Source organism: Aulostomus chinensis, chromosome 19 (genome assembly GCF_037954235.1).
Source record: "Aulostomus chinensis isolate RoL2024-O1b breed Wild chromosome 19, RoL_Achi_v1.0, whole genome shotgun sequence".
Taxonomy (NCBI): Eukaryota; Metazoa; Chordata; class Actinopteri; order Syngnathiformes; family Aulostomidae; genus Aulostomus; species Aulostomus chinensis.
The window spans coordinates 9,057,814-9,082,844 of NC_141338.1; the positions used below are offsets into that span (position 1 = coordinate 9,057,814).

Genomic DNA, 25,031 nt, shown 5'->3' on the forward strand with positions numbered 1-25,031 from the left:
GGGGAGACGATCTCTTTTCCTACTGCAGAGGGTTTTCATTTGCAAAAGAAACTGCATCACCAAACACGCTTGAACGTTGTGTCAAGGTTATTTCTGTACCTCATGGGTAGTGATGTGAACCTCAGAAACCTTCTAAACCTGATTTGTCAGTGTAACTTTTTCCGCTGAAGGTGTCTGTCAATCTTCGTCTTAATTACGCTTCTAAAGGAGTGTCCTCTTCTCCATGCAGAAACCACAGTTCACTCCAATTGAGGTGATGCTCTAAATCCAGAGAAGCTATACGTATTTTTAAAGTTTCATCAAAATATTAAAATTCTAATTTTGGAATTCAGTCTTTTATTTCTTTTTTTTTTTAAAGAAAAGTTGACAATACTACAAAGTTCAGAAGTGAATACGAGGTGGAAAACCTCCAAGATGAGACACGCTTCCGTTCTGCTGGTCAGAGCTGAAGATAAAACAACGAGCTCAGTTTAATTGCATTTCCAGTTTTTCCCCTTTTTTTTTCCCCTAAGGATGCATACCTGCAAGTATATTTTTTTATAATAATGATTTAGACTCATAAAGCATTTTTCCAGACATCCAAGTACGCTTTATAAGATGAAAACAGATGTTAGTTTATTTTATAAAACCCAAGAACAGAGATTGGCGCCGGGGATATTTCACTTTATTCTAATATTGATTTAACACATAATGAAATCTGTCAGTGAGAGTTACGATGTTATGTTCGGTCCAAATATCTGTCAAACTTTCAAGCACACATGCAAATCAAAGCCACACATGCATTTGTGATTTTATTAGTCAGACGAACCCATCACCTGTATTCACTCACGTATAATCCATCTCTCTTGTCTTCAGAGGTAGAGTGGCCACATTTGCGTTGAACATGTGGATGCAAAATATTACACTACAATCAGTAACAAACTTTTGTTTTTCTTTATAGGATTTATAATTATATCATACAGTTTGTCCACCACACTAATTTTGTCTCAGATTTTCTTCCTCCTTTTGTTCCATTTATGCATATGTATCAGGGCTATGACACTGAATAATTAAAACTGTTTACATGATGAGCAGTTAAAGTTGGGAGATGGATGCTAATGACATAAGATGTCAATATTACACTATGTATATATATATATATATATATATATATATATATATATATATATATATATATATATATAAAATATACACACACACACAATACTTGTCCAACTCTGTTAGGTGCAGAGAATATAAATGACTGAATGCAGGTATACAATTCCATCATTTGTTTCCAGGGTTCCTAATCCATAAACACTGCTAACTGAGGTATAGATTAGCTTCGTCCTTGACCGTGTGTTATCGGGTTTGTCTGCTTTAACCAAGCACAAGCTAACGTTTGTCAGCAGCAGGCAATTTGGTCATTAGTGCTCCTGAAATCGGCGGCTTTATCATAGGAGGTCAGTCAGAGCAAAAATCAAGCTGGGGCACTGTTATCTCCTTGAAAGGCTGATGGGAATATCGGTTTGAGCCTCTTAAAGAATAAAATTAGAAAACAGAATTTTTATTTAAATCTATTTTTTCATGATTTCATTTTGTCTACCCTCCGTATTAGCGCCAAGACTCCAGCTCCTCGTCACAGTAGCACCTCCTAATTTGACTAAGTATGGCTGTTAAGGCCCAATATAGAATGAGCAGTATTCTCATCATGTTTATGCTTTTTGCTATAACGGATATTATTTTCCAATGTTGCTCTAATAGTAGACAATAACTCTCAGTTTTATGTCCTGATAGTAATAACAAATTATCCTGCCCTGTAAACTACCAAATTTCAAAGTGGGTGCTTTCCTTTTCATTCGGTAAGCCAACATAAAAAGAAACAAAGAAATAACATATTTGTTACTTCTATTAACCTGCATCCCAGCGGTGCATCATTCTTTGAGTGAGTTGGGAGCCCATAAACTCAGCCAGTAAATTATTAAAGACCAGGTAATAAAATGTTAATGGTGTTGCCTGGGTGGCCATTACACATTTTTCCAGTGTTATGCCTCCATGTAGGGCCAATAGAAAGCAGTCCTTTCCATTTATTTTAGGAACAGTACTAATAGAATGTTCAATCTCTGAATGACCTAAGATTTCACAAATGCGTCCATTTTCTTAAAAGGTATTACTCATGCAGTCTGTTTTTTTATTTATCATATAGGACTCCTTAAAAGCTGTTGTGTTCATTAGATTTCTAGACTTGAACAACAATGAAGCAAATAAACATGAATGTATTCATTTTGTAAGCTTTATTTGCCATTTTAGCCTTTTATTTCGGTCTAGTTTGTAATTTATCCATTCATTTTGTCACACATTCTTCGATACACATTGGTCACACACAATCACGATACGTGTCTGTAGCTTTCTTAGAGGCTGTTGACGCGCCACTTGTGACTTCTCTGTGCTATTAACCATATCTTTTCTTTGCGGAAGATATAAACAATACTCTGATGAATAAAGGCGGATGAATTCACAGAGAAGTAAAAGGACAGTTCCAAAAATGTGGTCTGACAAACAAATGACAAATGCTGCAATAATTCCAAGTCACATTATGTGTTTGAATATTTTAAATCCCTCAACACCTCTGTTCCAGTGCCAGTTACAGGACTAATTACATGTCTGTAATAATTTCATCTTTATTATTGACATGATGTTGTGCAAAATATTGACGCTAACTCCGCTGGATACTTGTAAGTTAAGGTCAAACGATTCCATTAAGCCAGCTGCCTTCTATCGCTATTGAGAGGTAAATGGAAAAAAAAAACAACAACAACAACAACTAGGGAGTACGCAACTGTTTATTTAACGTGGTAATTTATTCACCTACTGACAATAAATAAATAAAAATCTGCCGCTGTGAACCTTCTTGTTCTGTGTGTCTCAGGAGAATGCAGCTGTCATGACGGTTACTCCCCTGATCCTGTCCATAAACACCTCTGTGTTCGCAGTGACTGGGGTAATAACGAAGGGTACGTCCTGTTCACTCATATTAATGCACTAGTACTCCGATGACCTCACAGCTGGTTTTCACGGTCTCTCAACTGCATTACCACACAATATTAACTTTTCATTAAATAAAGGTGAATTGTGATGGATTATAGCTGCAGCGGCGCAAGATTCAGAGGTTTCTGGAAGCTGATCTTTTAAGAGTATTAAGATGGAACAAAAGATTTCCTTTCAGGTAGAAAATCAATCTATGTAGACGCTGTGACTGGTCACCTGTAATGTAAAATATGTAGTTAATGGACTAAAACATTGAAAAATCATTTAATTTAAGAAAGTTGACTCACAGGGAGGGTGTGAAATATAGAAATAGGAAGTTAATGACATCAAATCATAGATTGATTGACACATAAGAAGGAACTGGAAGAGGAAGAATTTATTTAAATGAGCAATCGACCTGACTTTTTTTTTTTTTTTTTTTTTACACAATTAGCAGGCTTGTCATTTGTTCATTAAAAAGGCCTCACATTTGTCATTCAACTGGATTCAGTCTGACAGGCGGTATTTATATCCTTAGGAAAACAGAAACGATGTCAGTTATGACTTTGCATTTGATTTTGTCTAATAAAATATTATATTCAAGGGCAGAACAGCAAAATCTTCAAGGTTATGTGCACATAATCAATATATCCCCTTCTTTTAGTTTTGGAAATTACCAATAGGTATATTTAAGTTCCTATCATTTGATCTTCTGCTGCCTGGTCTTTTTCTTTTTAGTCCGTGGCCGTACGCTAACTTGGAGAAAGGCTATGACCTAGTTACAGGAGAACAGGCCCCAGAGAGAATCTTCAGGTGAGTCCTTCACTTCTGCTGCTTCTCAGCATCACTTCACGCTGGCCATCTGTGACTCTGTGGGCACACAATGGAATGATGTTCTTGGCTTGTGTTTGTGTGTGTGATGGAGCATACAGATGAGCAGTCTACAGATGAGCATAGACACAGTTGGATGGACACACAAATTCAATTCTCATGGTGAGGAGGGGGTGTAGTCTTACCCATGGGCTCTGGTGTGGAGAAATAGCCTGAGGGGAAGTCATGGAAGGACTCTTTTCAAATGCTTTTACTGCCATTTTCGTTGCACTTCTCATTCTTGACGGGGTCATTGTGGCTGACAATGTTCAAGAAGTGCAAGTATCAAAGGACACATTCTTTTTCACCCAGTCATGCTTTATAAAAGATTTTATATTATTGTCATATTTCATTGTTATTTTTTTAAACTTTATTTTTCAGCTTTTTTTTTTTTTTTTTAAACCCGGTGTTTTACACAGACATTTAGGCAAAAGCTTTTGCAGTGGGATGCACGATGGCGTCAGTGTTGTCAACGCTATGGGCAGATATTAGTCATTTTTAAAAACACCAGTATCGGATTGACAGCTGATAATGGGCTTTTCATGTTTGGGAAACAAATAAAATCTTCAGTTTTTCAAATTCACAACGTTCATTCATTTTCCACTACACAGAAAATGGGAAAATCATATAAATTTGCTTTTGTCCAGATGATAATGGTTAATATCTGTCAGATTCGTTTTAGTCAAAATATCAGGAGGAGAAAAAAAAGTCCAATATTGTGCATCCTTCCATGTTTTGAAGCTTCTAGAATTTGGAATGTACCATTATGTGTGATTTAATGGATTTGGTTTGAATTCAATCTGGACCGATGAACAATTATAATTAAATTTCAGGTATTTGAACAATAAATATTATAATGGGTCACCTTGATCGTATATCTTGTATTCAAATATTATAAACTGCAAGAAGTTTGTGAAAGTATGAAACTTGATTATAATTCAGTCTGTTTACAAGCTATTTGAAATATTAATAAAACTCTGACTGAATTATCACGTCAGTGGTTCGTACGATAAGCATATATGTAATCAGTGTACGAATATTTAATTTAAACCATGTCTTCAAAAAAATGGCAGTGTCTTAGTGTTTTAATCAATTTGTGCTTTTGTTTTTCTCATATTTATATTTTATTTTAACTGTGTAAAACCATGCTGCTCTAAAGTCATTGCCAACTGTGCGTCATCTGTTATCCCCATCAATATTTGGTGATAGTTCACTTTGACGCTGAACTCCCCTCAACCTTTTCACCAATCTGTGATTCTACTGTGTAAATAAGGCTGGTTGTTCAAATCTTGGTGTAGGAGTGTCACAGTAATCCAGCTTCTCTAAAACCTGCAGAATTCACTTCTCGATGGAAGCCAACTCAAAAAACAAAAAAAAAAAAGACCAAAAATGATGGACTGTGTCAACAATCATTAAACTTATTTAATGCCTGTTAAAACATTATTTTAGTGAGCTGACCCCGACAGCGCTGGCAGTCACGCACGCAGAGGGCAGCGACCGAAGCTAAGCCGCCGTTGGCTCTGTGTGACAGAAAAGATGCACTGACAATTTTAAAACACACAAAGCTTTACACAACACAAACACTGTATTGCCAGTCATGTATACAAGGACTCAGGTAGCAGACAAAGTGGGGAAAATGCCGAAACTAAGTGGAAACTCTTTGCCGGAGCTGGCTGTGGAAGTTTCCGATGATAGCGTTATGTAGGAGTGCACTCCTTTGTCAGGAACCTGGTTTCACCGCTTTGTACGAAAACCACTGCTGCTTTTTCTTCATGCTCTGAAGTGAGAAAACAAGCATGCAGCAATGTGACAGCAGGAGAATTGTGCATGAAAATGTAACAGATAAAATGTAAAAAAAACTAAACAAAACCTCCAATCGCTGTAGGTGCCGATGTAGTGTGTTTTCTGCAGTTTTAGGGCTGTTAATGCTGAAGTTTGACAGTCGAGACAAAAAAAAGTTTTCCAGCGAATAAAGGCTTTTTTTTTTTAATATTTATTTGTGACTTGTTGGCTGTTAGCAATATTTATCCGTTGATAAATTTGCTCGACGACGGCGAGGATGAACATTTTATTTCAGACGGGCGTCGGATGACAGAGCATAATTAAATGCAATTCGAGATTATTTTTTTTCTTTTTGGTGAAGAAGATACAAGCTTGTTTAAATCAAGGTAGTGTTTTTCTCACCCACCTGCTCAGATGCATGAATGGCTCCGGCGTGCTCTGTGCTGTTTGCGAGGCTATCCGGTGTCATTATTCCCAAGTGGTTGGTCTATTCCTCCTGCAGGGTGTATTCCTGAGGATAGCAATTTTCCCTCAGAAGAAACATTTCTGGCTAAAACCAATTATTACACACCATGTTGAACAAAGGTCGTCAGCACACTTCACACACATAAAGCACGGGGGTGCAGTACAAGTTACACTGAAAGGGAAGGAAAATTGCTTTTATATAAGAAATAAGCTAGGCCACCGCTTCTACTTTCTCAGCATCCAGTTCTGTTTCCAACTGTGCTTTAGAAATCAGAGCATTAAAACTGTCACATATAATTCATCAAACTGCACATTAGCAGGCTAGGAGACAAAGTGTGTAGATCTGGACCTCATAATTGTAAAAGTTGTATGACTTGCAGGAGTTCCAGTCCAATCTAAACATGAACTGGAGCGCACGCCTCCACTGAACAGTGTTGATTTGATATGAATCAAGTATCATTAGGCTGACTTCATGTATGTGCTGAGACTTTATTCAGCTTGTCGATGTCTTCAGGCTGTATGAGGTTGGTCAAAGATCGGACCACGAGGTAACCCATCAGCAGCTTTTTACGCTGTTTCTTACTGACTTTGAGATTTCTGGTCAACGTATGACCTTATCTACACCAAGTATGTCTCATTACAGCATGTGTGACGATGAAAAAAGACACAAAGTTCATGGGAAATCCACACCATCGCAGTATGCCTGTTTAAAAAAGCAAAAAAAGGATATTGGTAGCTGTCTTCCAGGGCATCATCACCATTCTTACTAATAAATGGCCACCCTTTGAGCTCATCACTGTTCTGGTACAGGATCATTAAATACTCATAAATAATATATAACAATCCCATATCTGCTTGTTTTTAATAACACTTTTTGATCACCTGACAGCAGTTTGCTTGATATGCGTGTCTTGTGGTTGTGCTAACACAGATCCCTCTACAGTCTGGGCCAAGGGTTGTGGCTGCCAGTCAGCAAAAGCTTTGTGGTGCCACCGGTGGAACTGTCAATCAACCCCATCGCCAGCTGTAAGACAGATGTGTTGGTTACAGAAGATCCCGGGGAGGTCAGGTCAGTCTGCTTCTGTCTCATGCCGCTACGCTAATGGTGAACGTGAAACCCTGTTTTTCTTAGCAGCCTGTTTTACTTAAACTCCTACTCTATATTTGTGTATATATAGATATATTTATAGATATTGGCAGTTCAGAACAAATACAAAAACATCAACTATAAAAGTACTTGGCTTTAAGAAGTAGTGGAACAATAATAGTAACAATAAAACTACCCATTATGCATCTAAGATCATTAAATCCTCAGGCGGCCTCAGGTTTAATAGGCGTACAAGGTGACATCCAAAAGATGTATTACTAAAACGTAACCTTGGGCTGAGCACGAAGAGATCTGGAAAAAAGTCAACATTGTTAAAATTTGGCAATATCACGTTGCAATAAGAAAATATTGGCATCAGAGGAAGCTATGTGTTTCTATCCAAGCAGCCCACAGGCACTGGCATGTATCAGCTAACATGTCAAGGCATCAGATCCACATTAAGACATTTCTCTTGCAACACGTATTGCCTGCTATTACGGCCCATATTATAGTAGCACTTGTGGGAAGGACGCAGTGGTTTTGCGACACATTGTCATTATCTTGTCACCCTGTGAATCCAGGTAAGACCATTTTTCATGATATCGTTCCCATCACTCACTAAACATCCTGTTGAACACTTCTTGAACTCATCCGGGAATTGGAGTTTAGAAAAACCAACCGAAAAATTTAAAAAAAACTCGTGACATTTAAATTTCAGGTAAGACACACACACACACACACACACACACACACACGCACACGCGCGCCCACACACACACTGAGGCCAAATGCACTTTCATCTCTGATGTTTTACCATTTAGACGACCGTTATTAAAGTTTTTTCAGTTATCACCAAGCACAACACTTTTCCACTTTGGCTTATTATAGAGACAAAAATGTTGAGGGGGAAAAAAAAAACCCTGACATAAATATGAAAAAAATGAAAGAGACGTGTTCAGCGCACAAACTTTTGTGATTTTTTCTTTTTTGTTACTTTTAATGTACTTCAACTGCAGCGTTGTAAAAGACGTGTGTTTTTCCTCCCAACACTGACTGAATTTAGGCCTAAAAATATTCCACTTTATTTACAGCTACTTTCTAATAAGTCCGATGAATAAAGCACATTCATGGACTAGACCATTTAGATATATCATTTTTCAAACAGGTCTGAAACATATGAACGATAACATTATGATTATTATACAGCCATGTTGAATATTCAGCTTTGATAAGTTATGTGATCACAGCGACAGCAGATCACGATGGACATGGGACTTACAATCAGCATCTCTCAAAGACTGAGGAAACAAAAATTAGCATTATATAATGCCAGATCTTCGTTAATGTCCATATTAATTCATGAAACATAACTATCATCATGTTTGCTGTATTGTTTGTCTTTTTTTTTCTTTTTCCACTGATCAACCGGAGCTCTCTGTTTTTGCGTCGTCTTGTTAGACCCTCATCTACTTAGATGATTTAACAGCATCCAACTGGAAAATTAGTGCCACCGGCTGTTTATCTCAGCGATACATCTCCCAGTTTCCTCATAATGGTAGCAAATTTGAATACGCATGCATTTTCATTTATGATAGCTTTTGTTTTATGACTGGAAATGAAGTTAAAAAATGTAGATGAAAACCACTTTCTGACTATATATATATATATATATATATATATATATATATATATATATATATATATACTGTATATATATATATAATATAGTTCCAGTGAGAAATTAGCGAGTAGAATAAAAACCCAAGTGCATATGCACACCAATAAGCAGCTCCCTGCTCTGTGTGGTCTCTCAGTCACTCGCCGTATGCTCATGCACTAATGGTTTTCTGGGCAGGCACAAAAGCGACACTCTAACACATGAAAATAGACTCAGATCCCTCTTGACAGGAATAGATTACTGGTTCAAGATGGGGTTTGGCACATGAAGAGAGAAATAAATATCCTTGAAATGACCATGCTGCCTGTGCAATGTCACATATTCACTCACTCGCATTACAAAAATAGTCACATAACCTGAAAACGCACGATTCACGCCATTTAATTTTATTTTTTTTTGTCCTGCTGCAGGATTTTTTGTTTGTTAATATCATCACGTACAGTAGCAGAAAAAAAAAATGTACACACACTCAAATAAGAGTGTTGACTAAACGGCATGTAGGTTCCACTTGGAGAGCACCCAGACTGGGGCCACTTCAGCAGCCATTTACTGCTGACCTGTGCTGATTAGAATCACACTAAACAGCTGTTTTTTATGCCCTTGACAAGATGCCTCTGCAAGTGATTCATTCATTTTACCCTGTTTTCAAATTAAAGCATCTTCTACTCTCCAAAAAAAAAACAAATTGATAAATGCTAAACGATAAAAATTATGTTAGGATTCTCACAGCTTTGAAGAAAGAGAGTTGCTCTGTAGCGTGGCGATACAACAGCAGGGTCAATGTTGTCTTTAAGTATCCTTTGGGTTCCACGTAGGAACCTCAACTCCCCGACAGGTGGGCACCAGTGATGTTCTGGCTGGTTGTTATCTCCAGCTGCAGAAGCGTCCTGCTCCCTCCCATATATTGGCATCTCAGGCTGATGTGTCTGGATGTGACTGCTGATGACCTCAAATGACTCAGGGTATTTTTTTTTTTAAATGTGCATCCTGACGATTGTAGACGACAACAGCGACAAACACACAGGTGAATCTCTCGGGAGATAAGATAGTCAACACCCAAATACCAAGAACTCGACACCCAACAAACACCCTCATTCCACCCTTTTCCGCCTCGCCTTGCCCCACTGGACTCCTGGGCTCTGGAGAAACACAGAAACGCAACAGTCTCATCTGCAGTGCTATGATGGAGTCGTTTCTCTGCAAAGACGCAGACGCAAGAGAACAGAACAGGACGCAACATTGCCCGGCCTTCCTGGGAACGTCTGAGCTTCCTGCAGCAATGTCCGCTCTGGCTGGGGTCTGCAGTGGTCGATTCGAGTGCTCAATCCAGTCCTCGCACTTCCACCTTCGACGTTGATGAGTGTGCGTCCATCAAAAACACATTTCAGCTGCGCACTCTCCTTCCTCCTCCAGGGAGTCACATCTACATACGCTGCTATCATTTCAGGATTGGGGCAAACATGGAGATAGTTGATGACATCAGAAAATGCAAAAGAACTGGCTATGTTGTGCCTGAATGTACATTTTTTGCTGCCTAGTGAAAAAGTATCAATATACCTGTTTACTAGATTCATCAAAATTCCTTTTCTGACTATTCCATACATTCAAGAGAGAAACCGCAGCCATTACCAAAATAGAGACTTGTGTAACCGTGTAATCTGCATCATCCGAGTTGTTCCTGCAAGTTTTGTCCTTCACTGCATGTATGAAGAAAAAAATAAACTCTTCACAGACTTTGTAAAATTGCCTCTGGAGCAAAGAATTCCCAAGCCAGATGTACACATCTGCTAGCTCTGACCTAAAATGATGTTGCTGCAGCTCCTCCATTAATTAGCCAAGGTGTGTCATTTGTGAACAGTTGTGATGAGTAGAACATTTTAGAACAACTATCCATCCTCAGTTCTTCAATGCCGTTAAATGTTGATTCAGTCTGTTTCTGATTCCAAGCGTGAAGCATTCTAGCCGCTACCGTTAAGCGAAGGAGCTTTAGCAGTCATTTCAAAACAGTTATGTTTTTTGTGTGTTTCCTTTCTCTTGAATGTCACTCAAGTGTCACCATTGGGTGTCTTCGCAGCTGCAGGTGCAAATGGAGCACTTCAGCAGTGAGCAGGCTGTTGTTTAATTCACCTGCAGAAGAGCTCCTTCTGGGTTACAGCGAGAAAAGCTATTCATCAGTGGAAGAATGTGCCTTTTATGAAAGACGAAGTGGGTCTGCCATTGTTGCTTAATGGAATTAAGTGAGCACCTTTTTTTTTTTTGAATTGGTCTCCATTTAGTCCATTTAATGATGATTCTCATGCGCGTGCGCACACACACACACACACACACAGCTTCTAAACTAGTCAAGGAAAAAGGTCTCGTATTCTTGTCTTGTCTGCCAGTGTGAGTTAGACTCCACGAGGAAACATCAGACGAGGAAATACACTAGAATGTTTAAAACACGACACAGGAAATGACATGATTGATTAAAAGCGTACTTTCAGGTGGAATTGAGTGTTAATGTTCTGTATGTGGTTAATGACTAGTTCCTGTAACACGGGAGGATCTGTCAGATTGTCATGAATAATGCAGTCTACTCATTATACAAAAGCATTTTGTGGAACAAAGTCTCATGGGTGCTTTTGGAGTTTCTGGCTGCTGTGCTTTCCTAAAGTGTCGGAGGCACTGATGGAGTCAGTCAGGATAGACATGTTGATGTGAGGAAGTGGTGAAATGCTCTGTAGCTGTGGGCAGCTGTGAAAGGATACATCAGCATCACCCAATGAAATGAGGCTATACGAGTCAAAGCAATCTAGGTGACAACCGAACCGGTCGCAAATTATTTCATAACTAATGATAATAAATACTGCAGTTTTTCATCGTGCACACTGGCACGTGTAAAAAAGGTCATTTCTAAGATTCCTGTGAGGGATGCTCTTTATTGGATTTGTTGTGTTGTGTTTTTGGTCAATATCGAATAGGGTGATTTTTTCCCATTGATCATGGTCGATAACTGATATTATCTTAGTAGTTGATAGAACATTCTCATTTTATGCATTCTAAACACATTTTGAATTCGAAAAAGTGACATTTTTCCCCTTTATTTCTTCAAAAAAAAACTCTCAAAGTGATGATTAGGAAAGGAAGTGACTTGAGGGAAAATGGGTCTGATCAGGCCTTGACTGATATATTTTTAGAAAAGAAAAACAGCATCTGCCGACCCAGATGTGTTGATCACGAATCTCTGCAGTATGTAAGGTTACACCCATACTTATCCATGTCTGTCTGACATGGAATTCGTTTTTTAAAACATTTAATTTTCAATCAACGAATTAGTCGGATATTTAAAACCGGTAGAGCAGTGTCTATGCCGTTCCAGTGAATAGAATAATAAAATATTTGCAGTATGTATAATATTATATAAAAGCAGAGCATCAGAGACAGCAGAGGTATTTAAGAGACATCAGCACATCATGCATATAGTACATTAAAAGACAGGATTAAATCATTAATCAGCCAGTTAATGATCATAAATCTTTCTGTGTATTTCCTCAAGTGGTGATTACAGGGTTGTGAATCCATTCAACTCACACGAACTCTGCCCGACGTCTGGGAAAGCACTAATACTCCTCTTTAGCTGGAGTTTGTCATCTTTTTCCCCTCATTTATTCTATCCAGTCGTGATATTTCAGGGATGAGTTATCATGCTTCCTCCTCACCATAATCAAATCCAACAGTAGCTCTGAGTAGCCTTGCATTTCTGCGGCTTATTCTTGAACTAAAGCCAAAGTGTCAACAAACATCTCATGTGTACCTCAATAATGAATCAGGTCCTCTAAACTGTGCTCAAACTCTAGCATTTTTGTCAATAAATAACTCTTAATAACCCCGAACAGCGAGCGCCACCTCCCACTGGTGATTAATGACTTCACTCGCCATGATCAAGTGAACCATCAAAATGTGTCGTTGCCCATAATTCAATGCGAGTGCAACAGTTGACGCCAGAAACAAGTTCATAAATCTATTTTCCTCTTAGTGCTCGGCATCTCCTCCTCTGATTTAAAACTCTTCCATTCAAAGTAGGAATCTGTTTATCAGTCTTTTATTTTTCACTTACCTGCTGTTTTTCCCCTATTAGATTTTCCTCAGTGATTACAGCAGGCTTAAAGAAAATGTACTATATCCACCAACGAGAGTGCTTGATGAGAGTCAGCATATTTGCTAGGAGCTGGAACAAGAGCATTAATCAAGTGGAGGGGCAAACCAATAACGGGCTCTGTAATCATGCTGGAGCAGCGCCTTAACTTTAGGCTGCATCGCCTGCTCATTCATCATCTGGGAAAGCAAGAAGCATGGAAGGAGATTTATAGCGAGTACATTAGTCACTGTTTAGATGCAACCAATGTGCTTCTGGGTCAAACAACACAGGCGGACTGCCAAAAGAGGTGATCTTGATTAGGTAATGATTTGAAAACCCTATCAGTATTGAAATTTGTTGAGGGCCCTGGTTAAATGTCACATTACCGTTGTTGTTGCAATATTTTTTTAAACATAGAGGTACTCTAGAATCTTTCCATAATTTTTTACGATGTAAAATGAAAATAAAATATGCAGTACAGCGCTTTTTGTTTGCGGTGACATGATGGTGACCGATTAAGATAATTCCTGTCTTTCTTTCCGCAGACGGGATGACCATCCTTAATTAAGCTTCCCTCTAAAGATGTAGAATTCCATTAGACTCAGTTCTGTTGTTTTGATCAAACAATTTCATGTATTTTACTGTACATCAGTGAAAAAAAAAACCACGGTAGTATTTTTTTTCCCCACACTTCAGGTCTTAAACTTTCATAATTGTTAAATACATTGTGCACAGGTCAAGGGAGTTACTAATTCATGACATTCACATCAGTGTCATCAATTGGGCTCTAAAGTTCTTTAAAAGCCCTAAAAAGTGTTAAAATATTAAAAGAAGCTGGTACCTACAGAACCGCGGCACCATGCTACCCCCCATTTTGAATTGCTTTCACTTCTTGTCAATTTCACTTTTTCGGATACTTCAACAATTTAGTACTTCGTCATCTCCAGAGTCTGTTGATGATTTCAGTGACAGTTGAGAAAGTATTTTTGAATAGATGAAAGATCTTTGAGGAGAAATGGTTTATTTTTTGCTTTCTTTTACCTAAACGGACTGTTGTTGTTCAGACATAACTCCATAAATTGCCTGGATGTAATAAGGTGCACGAAACTTTCCAACATCCTTTCTTAGGTTCTTCTCCAGCATTTGTTTCCCCAATTTTCCTCTCTCCGGACGGTCATGGAATTGATTTTTTTTTTTTTCCACCGGTGCCTCACTATCCAGAAGGAGAGGCAGTTAACATGCACCTCACAGCTGAGGCAACCCATTATTTTCCTCTGCCTCACCTTGCCCACCCTCTGTTTTCCTCTGAATTAAGGACTCATTTGTCAATGCTTTGAGGGCCTAGAAGAAAGAATGGATGCACAGAATGCCATGTGCTGCCTGTCTAATTTCAAAAATTGACTTGCCAAGCAAAAGAGGACAAGAAACAGATGTAGGCGACAGAAACAGAGAATGTGTACGCTCTTTGTTTCCTTTGTGACTATGCTAAAGGAAGAGGTTGAGGGATCATTGTCTAAAAAGAAAATAAACACAGTAGACACTAGAGAACTGTTTTCTCAATTTCAACCTTTTCCCTCACCTCTTCCTACTTCTGCACACTTATGTGCTGGAGTACCAAACAAGCCAGTGTAAAATGGAAATGGAGACCTTCAACAGTGGGACTACACCGGGACTTGTTAGTCCACCCGTAACCATGTGCTGCTGCATAATTGAGTAAACATATAGTACACATTTAAAGGGACAGACAGTTTAAAAAAAAAAAAAAACCTGCTAGAGCTTCACAGGGAAATGTGTTGTAATACCCCAAACAACTGAAGTGAATGGAGATAAACAGTATTAAAAAAAAAAAAAAAAAACTTGATAAAACAAACATAAGCCTCCATATTGCTTGTCTGAAGTAATCCAAGTCCTCAAATGTTGTTTTGAAAAATGTCACATTCCATATTTTTAGCTTTACAATTCACGATGCCACAGCGGAGCAAAAAAGCATGGCGCCACTGATGTTTTCTCAACTTGGCATGTAGAGATTTTAGAGCACTCAGATTACTTAAGACGAGCAGTATGAAGGCTTTATTGCTATTAATATTTTCTTTTAACATTCAAAGGTTTGTCTCCATTCACTTCAGTTGTTTGGGGGAATACTGCTGCACCTTTTCAGTGACACTTCAGCAATGTTTTATGGACCAAAAAGCTTCAACAGACCGTCCGCCCTCTTGACAGTGAATAGATAACTGCATTTTCATCTCTGAGTGAACGCTCCCTTTAGGCTCCACCCATTTTTTTGTAAACACTAGCATCCACATAGACAGAGCAATAGATTACCGATCAATACATTTCTGATATTTAAAAATACATCCATAATTCAAAGCAGCCATCACTTATTCTACTAGTTGACTTGCTGTAGAATAACATGTGCATCAATCACGTTATTAGAACTTCAGCTGAACAGTTTTAAATATGCACAGTGACTGTTTATTTATACCCTGCCCCTTTACTGACTTCATTTGTGGAGACACTTCAATTTAGTGGATGGGGAACGGTTTGAGAATAGGTTAATTCTCTACAGACCCATTTAAAATAAATAAATCAGACACCTTTGAGATTATCCTCACAAATACCACATCTTGAGGATTGTGAGCTCACTTTTTTTTTATTTTCTTCTTCTGCAAGATTAAGTCTGGAAAGCGTACACTGAGAATTCAAACTAATGAGCCCAATCAGCAACATGATTCATCACTTCACAGGCCTCTTAATCCTCGTTAAGAACCATTTAAACTAGGCTTCCTGAAACCAAGCATTATTTCGAAATTGCAGACAGGATTTGATGTTCGTAATATAAATCTGGTCCTGTCAACATTCAAAACAAAATCTACTCTATAAATAAACACTCTGATAAAGAAGCGTACTGTCATAATACATTTATAGAGCACAGCAGTGTAGTTCTGCAAGTGAAAAATCCCATTCCTGTTCCCCATAGAGGAGTTGATCATTAGCCATAATGTCCTCGCAATCTAAGGTCGACTCACTGAGAGTGAGCAGGTTGTGAAATGATGATATCTGCTCCTGTAGAAGCTTCAAGATTGAATGATGTCAGCCTTAATTTTTTAAGATAATCAGGTTTTATTAGTGATCTCACAGATAAGTTCTACACTACCCATAACCCTTTCGTGGAGATATTTACTGCACCTGAACTGAACCTATCTGCAGAAAGAGGATTTCAATTTTGGAGGAATCCACTTCTATTTACCATAATGTGTAGCAAAAAACAGTCAGTTGGTGATGAAGTGTAGCAGCATTGAGTCAGAAGTGGGCTTTGCAATGTCCAGTGGGGTGAGGAACTCCTTATATCTCGTTACTTATGTACACTCGCCATTTTTCTCTCTTTTCCTATTATCTTTTTGAACCAAGTTAAATATTTTATGGGCATGATCCGTTTGCTCATTGGTGACACCTTTAAAGATCTTTCAAGACTGGCAAATTACCCTTAACCCCTTAAAAACGGGGCAGTTTCATTACTTGGGCTGTGCTGTCCGACTTCATTTGCCTACGATCACAAAAAAAAGGTTACATGCGCAACAGCAGTAATAGTTTTTCTTTCTGCATTATGCAGACACTTGATGGTCACATCCCCTGGGAGAAATGTGCAGCATCCAGCCAGTGATTTGTAATTAGTTCAACAACCATTCCTGAGTATGAAAGTCCACCTTCTGTGAAGGAGTTTGGTTCCAGAGCCAAAGTCGTGCAAGGAGGTGAGCCCGACTGCATTTTGTTGGTACCTCTAATCTTCAGGCACCTTTTCAGGCAAGATTTCATTGCTGAGGTTACTTCACCTTTCCCACCCTCAGCTGGTTGTATCAATTTCCTTGCATGGTTCTTGGCTCTGGAACAGTGGACAGGCCTTTTTACTCCATGCAGATTAAGTACTCAGTGTAATTTGCATTTTGTTGTAGCCATGTTTTTTTGTTTAGTTTTGTTTTTTTTGTTTTTTTTGGGGGGGGGGGGGGACTTAATGGTGGCATCAAGTGCCAGCAGCCTGTACACTTTGGATATGTGTTTCCATTTTGTTATGAAGTCAAGCAGAGAAAATGGGGGTACCAGACTATAACAAAAATGCCCACTGCCCACTCTCCTGTTTTTGATATTCATCAAAACGCAGCTGAGGTCTTGATATTGTGCAACTCACTTGTGATCCGCCAGCATTTCCATTTATTTCAACATTGTTTGCTTTCTGGTTTTACTAGTCGGTGATCTCTATTCATGTTGGTGAAGTTTAAAAGCCTTAACTCAGACGCTTATGAAAAGAGTGAGTCCTGACCACATGCCTGAGCGCTGGTGGGGAATATAAAGGAGTTCGTTTGAGATTCCTTCACAAAGGTGCTTGCCTCACACATTGTGATTGGCCTGTGTATCTGGCTCCTACTTGAGATGGAAGAGTTGAGGTGATTCAGGAACCTATCACAACTTTTCTGTCTCTTTTAAAGTTATACCATGGAACACCTTGAGGATGGCCTACGTCAGCATCTGGTGGGTTGGTAAGGGCCAACTCAGAATCTAGAGAGACCCTGAGTGTTCTGTCTCATCTTTTACGAAACAAATCTTTTCACCGTTTAGTAAAAGGCATTATTTTTGCTGTGATGTTTTGTCATTCTGCAGCTACAGACTGGCAGTTGTGGTCATCAGTCCTTGTGGCAAAAATGAAACCCCTTAAACTTTTCATTTTGTATGTAGGGAGACAAACAAATGTGACCTTTGTGAGAGTTATTCATTTAGAGAGGTAAGCTGCAGATGTGCAGGCGCAAACGCAAAGTAATGAAACGAATTATACACGTAGCTCAGATATATCCTTCATTTAGTGTGATGGGTTGACCAAAAGGTCAATTCTCCACCCTGGCTACAATATAGCATATGAAAAAAAAATGTTTGGAAAGAGAAAAGTGTTAACTGGCTACATTTGGAACAATCTGCTCCTATGTGTTGTATTTCATTACTGTATCTTTTAGACCACATTATTTACCATGACAATTTGCACAGATCACTTTCACTTCAGTGTATGTCCCTGGACCTGATTTTGACCTAGCTGCTGAGTGCATAACACAGAGTTACAATAGAGCTGTAATTCAAACTGGAGAGCTGCCAGTGTTTTTACTGGGTGATTTTAACAGGTGTAATATTGCCACACATCTTCCAAGCCTCGAACAACCCCAACAAGAGGACAGAAAATACTGGACTTGTGCCATGGTAATATACCCGGGGCATACATATCAAAACCACGTCCACCTTTAGGCCTTTCAGACCATAACGTCATCCTGCCGCTGCCAAGATACAGGTCATGACTAAAGACAGAGGGGACGATCACAAAAAGCATTAGGATCTGGAATGTGGATGCATCTGAGACACTGAGGGGCTGTTTTGAGCTGGCAGACTGGGATATGATTTTTCATGGCTGTGGGGATGATTTTTGCAGACTTTCTGATGTACTTACCTCATATATTATGTTCTGTGAAGAAACTGTCACCCAACCTAAACAGGTAACCATCCACCCAAACAATAAGAAATAAGTCACCAAGGACATGAAAGCCTGTTTGGTGGTAAAGAGAAAGGCTTTCCTACAGGATGACAAAGCCAGAATGAGGGAGCTGCAGAAAGAATTCAGGAGGAAGGTCACGTTGACTAAAATCAGGCACTAGGAAGAGATGGAGAAAAAACATCTGGAAATGCAAGAGAGGCATGGCAGGGTTTAAAGATTATGATGGGCGGATCATCCAAGCCTGTGGTGGTTGACTGCCCAGACTGTGCCTCTCTTGCAGGACAGCTCAACTCCTACTTCACCCGTTTTAACAATAACATCTTACAGATTACTTGGACCCTAGCACCCTTCAGTCCCCCCACACAAGCCGTCACCATCAACAAACACCTGGTAGCCTCCATCCCACACAAAGTAATCCCCAACAAAGCAGCTGGCCCAGACAGGCTCAGGGGCAGGGTACTTAAGGACTGTTCCAACCAGCTAGGTGGAGTGTTTAGCAGGTTGTGTCAGCACCTCTTGAACTTGGGTATCATTCCAAAACAGTGGAAGGAATCAGCCCTCATTCCTATCCCCAAAAACACAAAACCAAAAGACTTGAAGGACTACAGACCAGTGGCCCTGACTTCTATCCTCTGCAAATGCATGGAGAGAGTTGTGTGTCATCAGCTGTTGGGAGAGCTTGAAGACAAACTGGATTCATTCCAGTTTGCCTACAAAACAAAAAGGGGTACAGATGATGCAAGTCTCATTCTTTTAGATACAGTCACTAAACAACTGGACTCCATACATCCACACACAAGGATTTTATTCATGGACTTTTCATCAGTTTTTAACACTGTAAATAATAACACCCTGCTATACCACCTCTCTGACCTCCAGGTCCATCCCACACTGATTTTGTGGTAAAGGACTTTTTAATGGACAGACCACAGCATGTGGTTTTAAATGGTTTTAAATCCAATTCAACTATTTTAAAGACAGGGCTCCCCCAGGGCTGTGTTTTGTGGCCTATCCTGTTCTCTGCCTACACCAACAGCATCATCTGTAGCGGGGAGGGACTGAGGCTTTTTAAATATGCAGACGACATGGCCCTGGTGGCACATTTCACTGACACCAAGGCCCTGACACAGTACAGCAGGGGGTTCACACTCTGGTCCAAACCTTTGCTGAAAACTCATTAGAGCTCAACATTTTAAAAACTAAAGTCCTACGGCTGTCGGTCCTCAGGGAAAAGCCCAGAACTGCTCCAACCCCTGAGGATCCACGGCCTGACTGTGGAGCAGGTGGGAAGTTTTAAATGTCTGGGGACAGAGATTGACACTTGCCTGTCCTTTGGCCAACACGTGGACTCTGTCTACAAAAAGGCACAGCAGCGTCTCCACCCGCTCAGGAAGCTCAGCCCTTTTAACATCAGCAAAGACGTTTTAACCCTTGTTTATAAATCACTCATGGAATCCATCCTAGTCTATAACATTTCCACCTGGTTCAACTTCATCAGCATCAAACGCAAAACAAAACTCTCCTGAATAATAACAACAGAACAGCTCAACCTCCCCTGTGTGAACTATAATGACTGTCAGAAGACAGCCACCCTCGTCGCTGAGGACCCCTCCCATCCTCTCCTTCATGCTGCTGCCATCAGGCAGATGCTACAGAACCCCACTGGTCAGGAAAAACATCTACCAAAAATCGTTCATCCCTTCTATAATAGCTGCTCTTAATAACGTAAAATAGACTGGACAGTCTTTCATTTATTAATTTATTTATTGTACTGTGTTTTTGATGTGTGAGGCGTGTGTTTTTCTATTACTTAGTTTTTTTTTCAACTTTGTCTTACAGCCGTGACAAAAGATGAATTTCCGTTTTTCTATTTGCAACAGACAATTAAGTTTATCTTTATCTTTATCTTCAACTCCATGGAAACATTTCCGGTTGCTACACAGATTGTAAACGATGAGCGGCGAATGGAACAAGGAAGTCTTGGACTGATATCTGCTGGTTACACCAGAACCCCAAAGCCCTTGTTCCTAGAAGCCGATTGGTTCCGAGATTGCTTGGGCTTTACATATAGCATGTGTCTTTAAAATTGCACAACTACAGTACAGATAAAAAAGGGTGCATTTGGACAGTTGGTGCATCCGTCTTCTGTGCAGAGAATGAAGGCCTCAAGTTCACGGTTAACATTTGTTTTTGTAGAGGATTTTGCAGAGCCTTGCTCCACCACTGTTCAGTCTGTTACAAAATTGTAGCACTGGCACAAGATCAACAAGAGCCTCCACTAGAGGGGATCGTTGTGGTCCGTTTTGCTCTACAAAGTTTAGTCAAACAGCTTTTTCAGTGAAGGCAGCTGGGCTGTGGGACACCTTGCCTATTTCTATTAAAGGCTGCTGCACCATCAGAGACTTTAAATCCTCTTTTGAAAAACGGTTGAAGGAAGGGCTGACCTGCAGACTTAGAAGTTTATACTCAACAAATAGGAAATGCAGTTATGCGCGTTATGTGAGGAAAGTTTGTGATGTGATTGGTGTTATTCTTAAAAAGTATTTTCAATATTGTGTGTACATTTACTGTGGTATTGGTGCACTGTTTTAATTGAGAATCTGTGATTTTTCTTTTCTTTTCTTTTCTTTTTTTTTTTTGCTCTGATTGATGTGTCTTTTGTGGACTTTCACCCAGGGACTGACAGATGCAAATTAACGTATGACCATTTGTAGTTCAGCATGCTTATCGCGCGTATCATTATGTGTGTAAGGACAGTGTTTGCGTTTGAGACCGTCAAACCCGCCTTCATCTGAAATGAACAGAAGGTCATTATTTTAGAATCTTTTTGGACTGAAATTATCTGAAAAAAGTATTATTGTCACATGATTCCAGATTGGAATGATTGTGCATTTCAGACACTGCAGCTCATAGCTGATGCCTTGTCCCTGTTGTTTTCCTGCTATTTATTACCAGTGACTAACTGCTGACTTAACTTTATACAGGAAATCAAACTGAAGAATGTTGGCATTTGATGATAGGTTAGTGTGTTCTTTTACGTCCTTTTTTCCTTCCTTCTGACTGTTTAGCAGCGAGGACAGTGATTGATTTGCCATCACCACCGCAGTGTCAGGAGAGGTTTGTTTTTGTGAAGGAGAGAGTCTTGATGGGCTGTCAGGTAGCAGTAATACTTCACCGCTCACACAAGGAAGATGTGCCAATTATGGAATGCTGTCATACAGTACTTCTAAAATGAACACCAAATATTTATTACAGGCTGGTGTTTGCCAAATATAGCCAATTTTTTCTGGAAAGGGTTTTGCAGTTTGCTACCCATGACAGTTCAGAACTGCATCGTGGAATACAAACCAAATATTAGATTTTTTTCGTCTCGTCGGAGTTAAAACACACATCAGTCATCAAAGAAAATCTAAGAGAACAGATCAGCGTGATTCTCTCGTACGATTTCAAACACAGATTTTTCTTGTGGTTCCACTTGTCCACACTCCTGTTAGAAAATCAGTGATTTTTACAGCTGCTGTGTCTGCTCTCTCAAATCTGGCTCGGGGGCCCAGCAGGACCTTTGCAGATTCTCTGTCTGGCGGCAAGCGAGCAGCATACGGAGAAACTGACTCGAGATTTGGTGATCTAGGCGAGGCTTCTTCCCCTGGCTCAAAATTTCTCTCAAAATGCAAACGATTGAATGTCGATACCATTCAATGTTTAGTGAACAAAGTGATGCTGTTGTGTAACTGATAATGCAGGTAGATGTTCTCTTCCTGCACCTTCACCCCTGCTTTAACAAGATCTGAATAAGAAGCTATTTCTCACACTGCAGTCCTCCTTGCTTTGCCTTTTATCTTCACCAGTGACAAGAAGACTAGATATTGTTTTCACTTCCAGTTTGAAAATTTCTTGCGGTTCACTTTCGCAACATTTCTTTGAGATGAAACTTTGCAGGATGATTTTGTGGTGGTTTTAATGATGTGGGATTTCTTTTCTGATCCAATACCCATTAAAACCCCATCTGGTACTGTTAATAACAATATGAAAGAGTTGTGTGTTTATGCATGCGGTACAACAGCAATATTAATTGCTTATGATTATGAATTTAAGCTGACATGGAGGACAGCATCTAACAAAGACCTGTATGTTTTCTTAACGCAGGAAGGCTGTCGCCAGCCAGCTGGAGGGATTTTTTTTTTTATACTTTTCTTCTCATATCAAGGTTTTATTATTTTCAGTTTCATACCAGGTTATTTGCACTCGTGACATTACATAATCATTGATATCATTATTGGGTTTAGATATTGATCTTTAGAGAAGAGAATTGATCCCTGACTAGAAAAAAAAAAAGCTGAGATCAGCAGCATCGTCCCTGTTTGCAGTACCCATAGTACACACAAAAGTACACACAATGGAAGACACTCACAGCGAGAGCCAGATCCCTCTTGTTCATCAGGACACATGTCTTCCCATCATTCAAGATCTCGTTGCTGTTTATTAAGTCAAGTCACTCTCCCACTGTGGTCCCTGTGGTCCCATTGCAAGAGACAGTGCTTTTGTTTCTTTGTAAAGGAAACACAGGGGTTGCTTACTCCTTCGTTCACTGTGACAGTGGGCATGCAGAGCGCAGTGTACCACGGAGCGTACTGAAGAGAACACAACAGCTGAGCTCCACAGCCTCGGACTTGCTGACATTCAAAAGGAAGTAGAAATATCAAACCTTCGCAAATGATAGATTTTCTTGTGTGTAAGGAGTTACTTTTTAGTGGGGGCTCTGGCTGTGACACGCACGCGTGTTCTTGGTCCATGTGAGATCTGATACTATTATTGTTATAGTAAAATAGGCTCGGTGTTTGTAAGACTCCACAAACAAGATATCCAGCTGACCTGATTCAATTCCTCAAGATATTTGTGACCTGGATGAACGAGAATATGCACAGACACTCCACAAACAAGGTCACAACACAAACACACACACACACACGCACGCACTCATAAATCAATAGCCTCAATGCTCTTCTTAAAGCTACAGTGGGGAACATCACATCATAGGCCACAGCGCCATCACTGTTTTAGGTGTAAAACGGTGAAAATGAGGTGTCTCATGACAACAGATGGTTAGAAGCTCCAGGTGACATGCAGAGAGATCTACCAGGCGACAACGTGCATAATGAGCATTGTGAGAACTTGTTTGGCGAGGCCTTGAATATAAGAGATGCTTATTTATGGGATAATAGGCTGCGTTACAGCTTTAACTTTCAATATTGTACAATGATTATTTGTTCAACTTTTCAGGTGAAGTGTATTTTTGTTAATGCATTTTTGTTTTAAGTGTAATATCAACCTACATTTGTGAATTGTTATGTAAGACGTTTGAATCGCATGCAAGCACATTGCCATCTCACCCTGTAAAGTACTGTAAATTGAAAAATATTATAATGCCGGCGTCTGTATGTCAAGCACAAAATTACATGAATAATTCTGAAGAAATTAGTTATTAATTAATTTGACTCTGCCATTTGCCTTATGGGCTCTGTATATATTTGAGTGTAGGCGTGTGTTTGTATATCTTGTGCTGTCTTATTCAACATTGCCAGCTTAGACAGGCTTCAATGCTTTGGCCTTGGATTAGTTCCGAGAGTTAATGAATGGAGCATGCTGATTCCCTACTCTTAATCAACACACCATGACAAACATGTCCAATTAATGCCAATGCACCGATTAGTCTCTCACATGAACCAGCGTGAACGCCTGCATGCATGATTTTGGGTAAATTAGCTGTTTCTATGATCTGTGCCAGTGACAGCTGTTTACTGGAGGCATTATGTTTTTGGGTTGTCCATCTCTTTTTTTTGTGCTAATTTGGCACCAACAGCCACTTTAACTGTTTGGATGAACTGATTAGAGTTCAAGGTCACTACGACTTTATTTCCATCCTTTTCTCGTATTATCTGAAGGCTGCCAGCGTGGAGTGAATTTAATCTGGCACAAACCTCCACTCAAGGATGATTGGTGATCAAAGGTCGAGGTCAGTGTGACTTCGCAAATCGTGTTTTTGGTCGTAACTCAGGTAGTCATGTGCAGTGTATGACAACACCTATAAAAAATGGTCTGCAAGGGTGACACGAGGACATAACGCTGGAGAAAGATAGCCCCTCCTCTTATAATGCAGAAACCGTGAAGCAACAAGAGCGGCTTTTCTCTCTAGAACCTACAAAAGAAACATTGGTAATAAATCAGTGGGGTTTTCATCTAACCATCCCCACAGCATCCTGAATGCACCAGAGATCAAGATAAAACCCTGTGCTACAACTCGACCAGAGTACTGATCCTGTCACATTTCACCCGCTGAGCCCTCAACAGCCGCCAACTCAGAGCGAACCATCCACACCAACATCGCCCCTTTGTTTGCTGTCATAACTCAGCTCTCAGAATCAGTCAGCCACAAATGTTGGCCCGTACAGTGAACTGAGGATCAATGAGCAAACCAGCAGAAACACTGCAGGAAGTTCAT

General features: G+C 39.7%; 1 protein-coding gene across 3 annotated transcripts in view; it reads left to right on the forward strand.

The window, feature by feature from the left end:
• Positions 1 to 25,031, forward strand: part of astn2 (astrotactin 2) — a 285,748-nt gene that overhangs the window by 154,800 nt on the left and 105,917 nt on the right. For all 3 annotated transcript variants that reach the window (XM_086186408.1, XM_086186406.1, XM_086186407.1), the window contains exons 8-10: positions 2,909 to 2,993; positions 3,745 to 3,819; positions 7,055 to 7,192. In XM_086186408.1, coding sequence (XP_086042534.1) covers positions 2,909 to 2,993; positions 3,745 to 3,819; positions 7,055 to 7,192 — 298 coding nt within the window. The remainder of the gene's footprint in view (positions 1 to 2,908; positions 2,994 to 3,744; positions 3,820 to 7,054; positions 7,193 to 25,031) is intronic.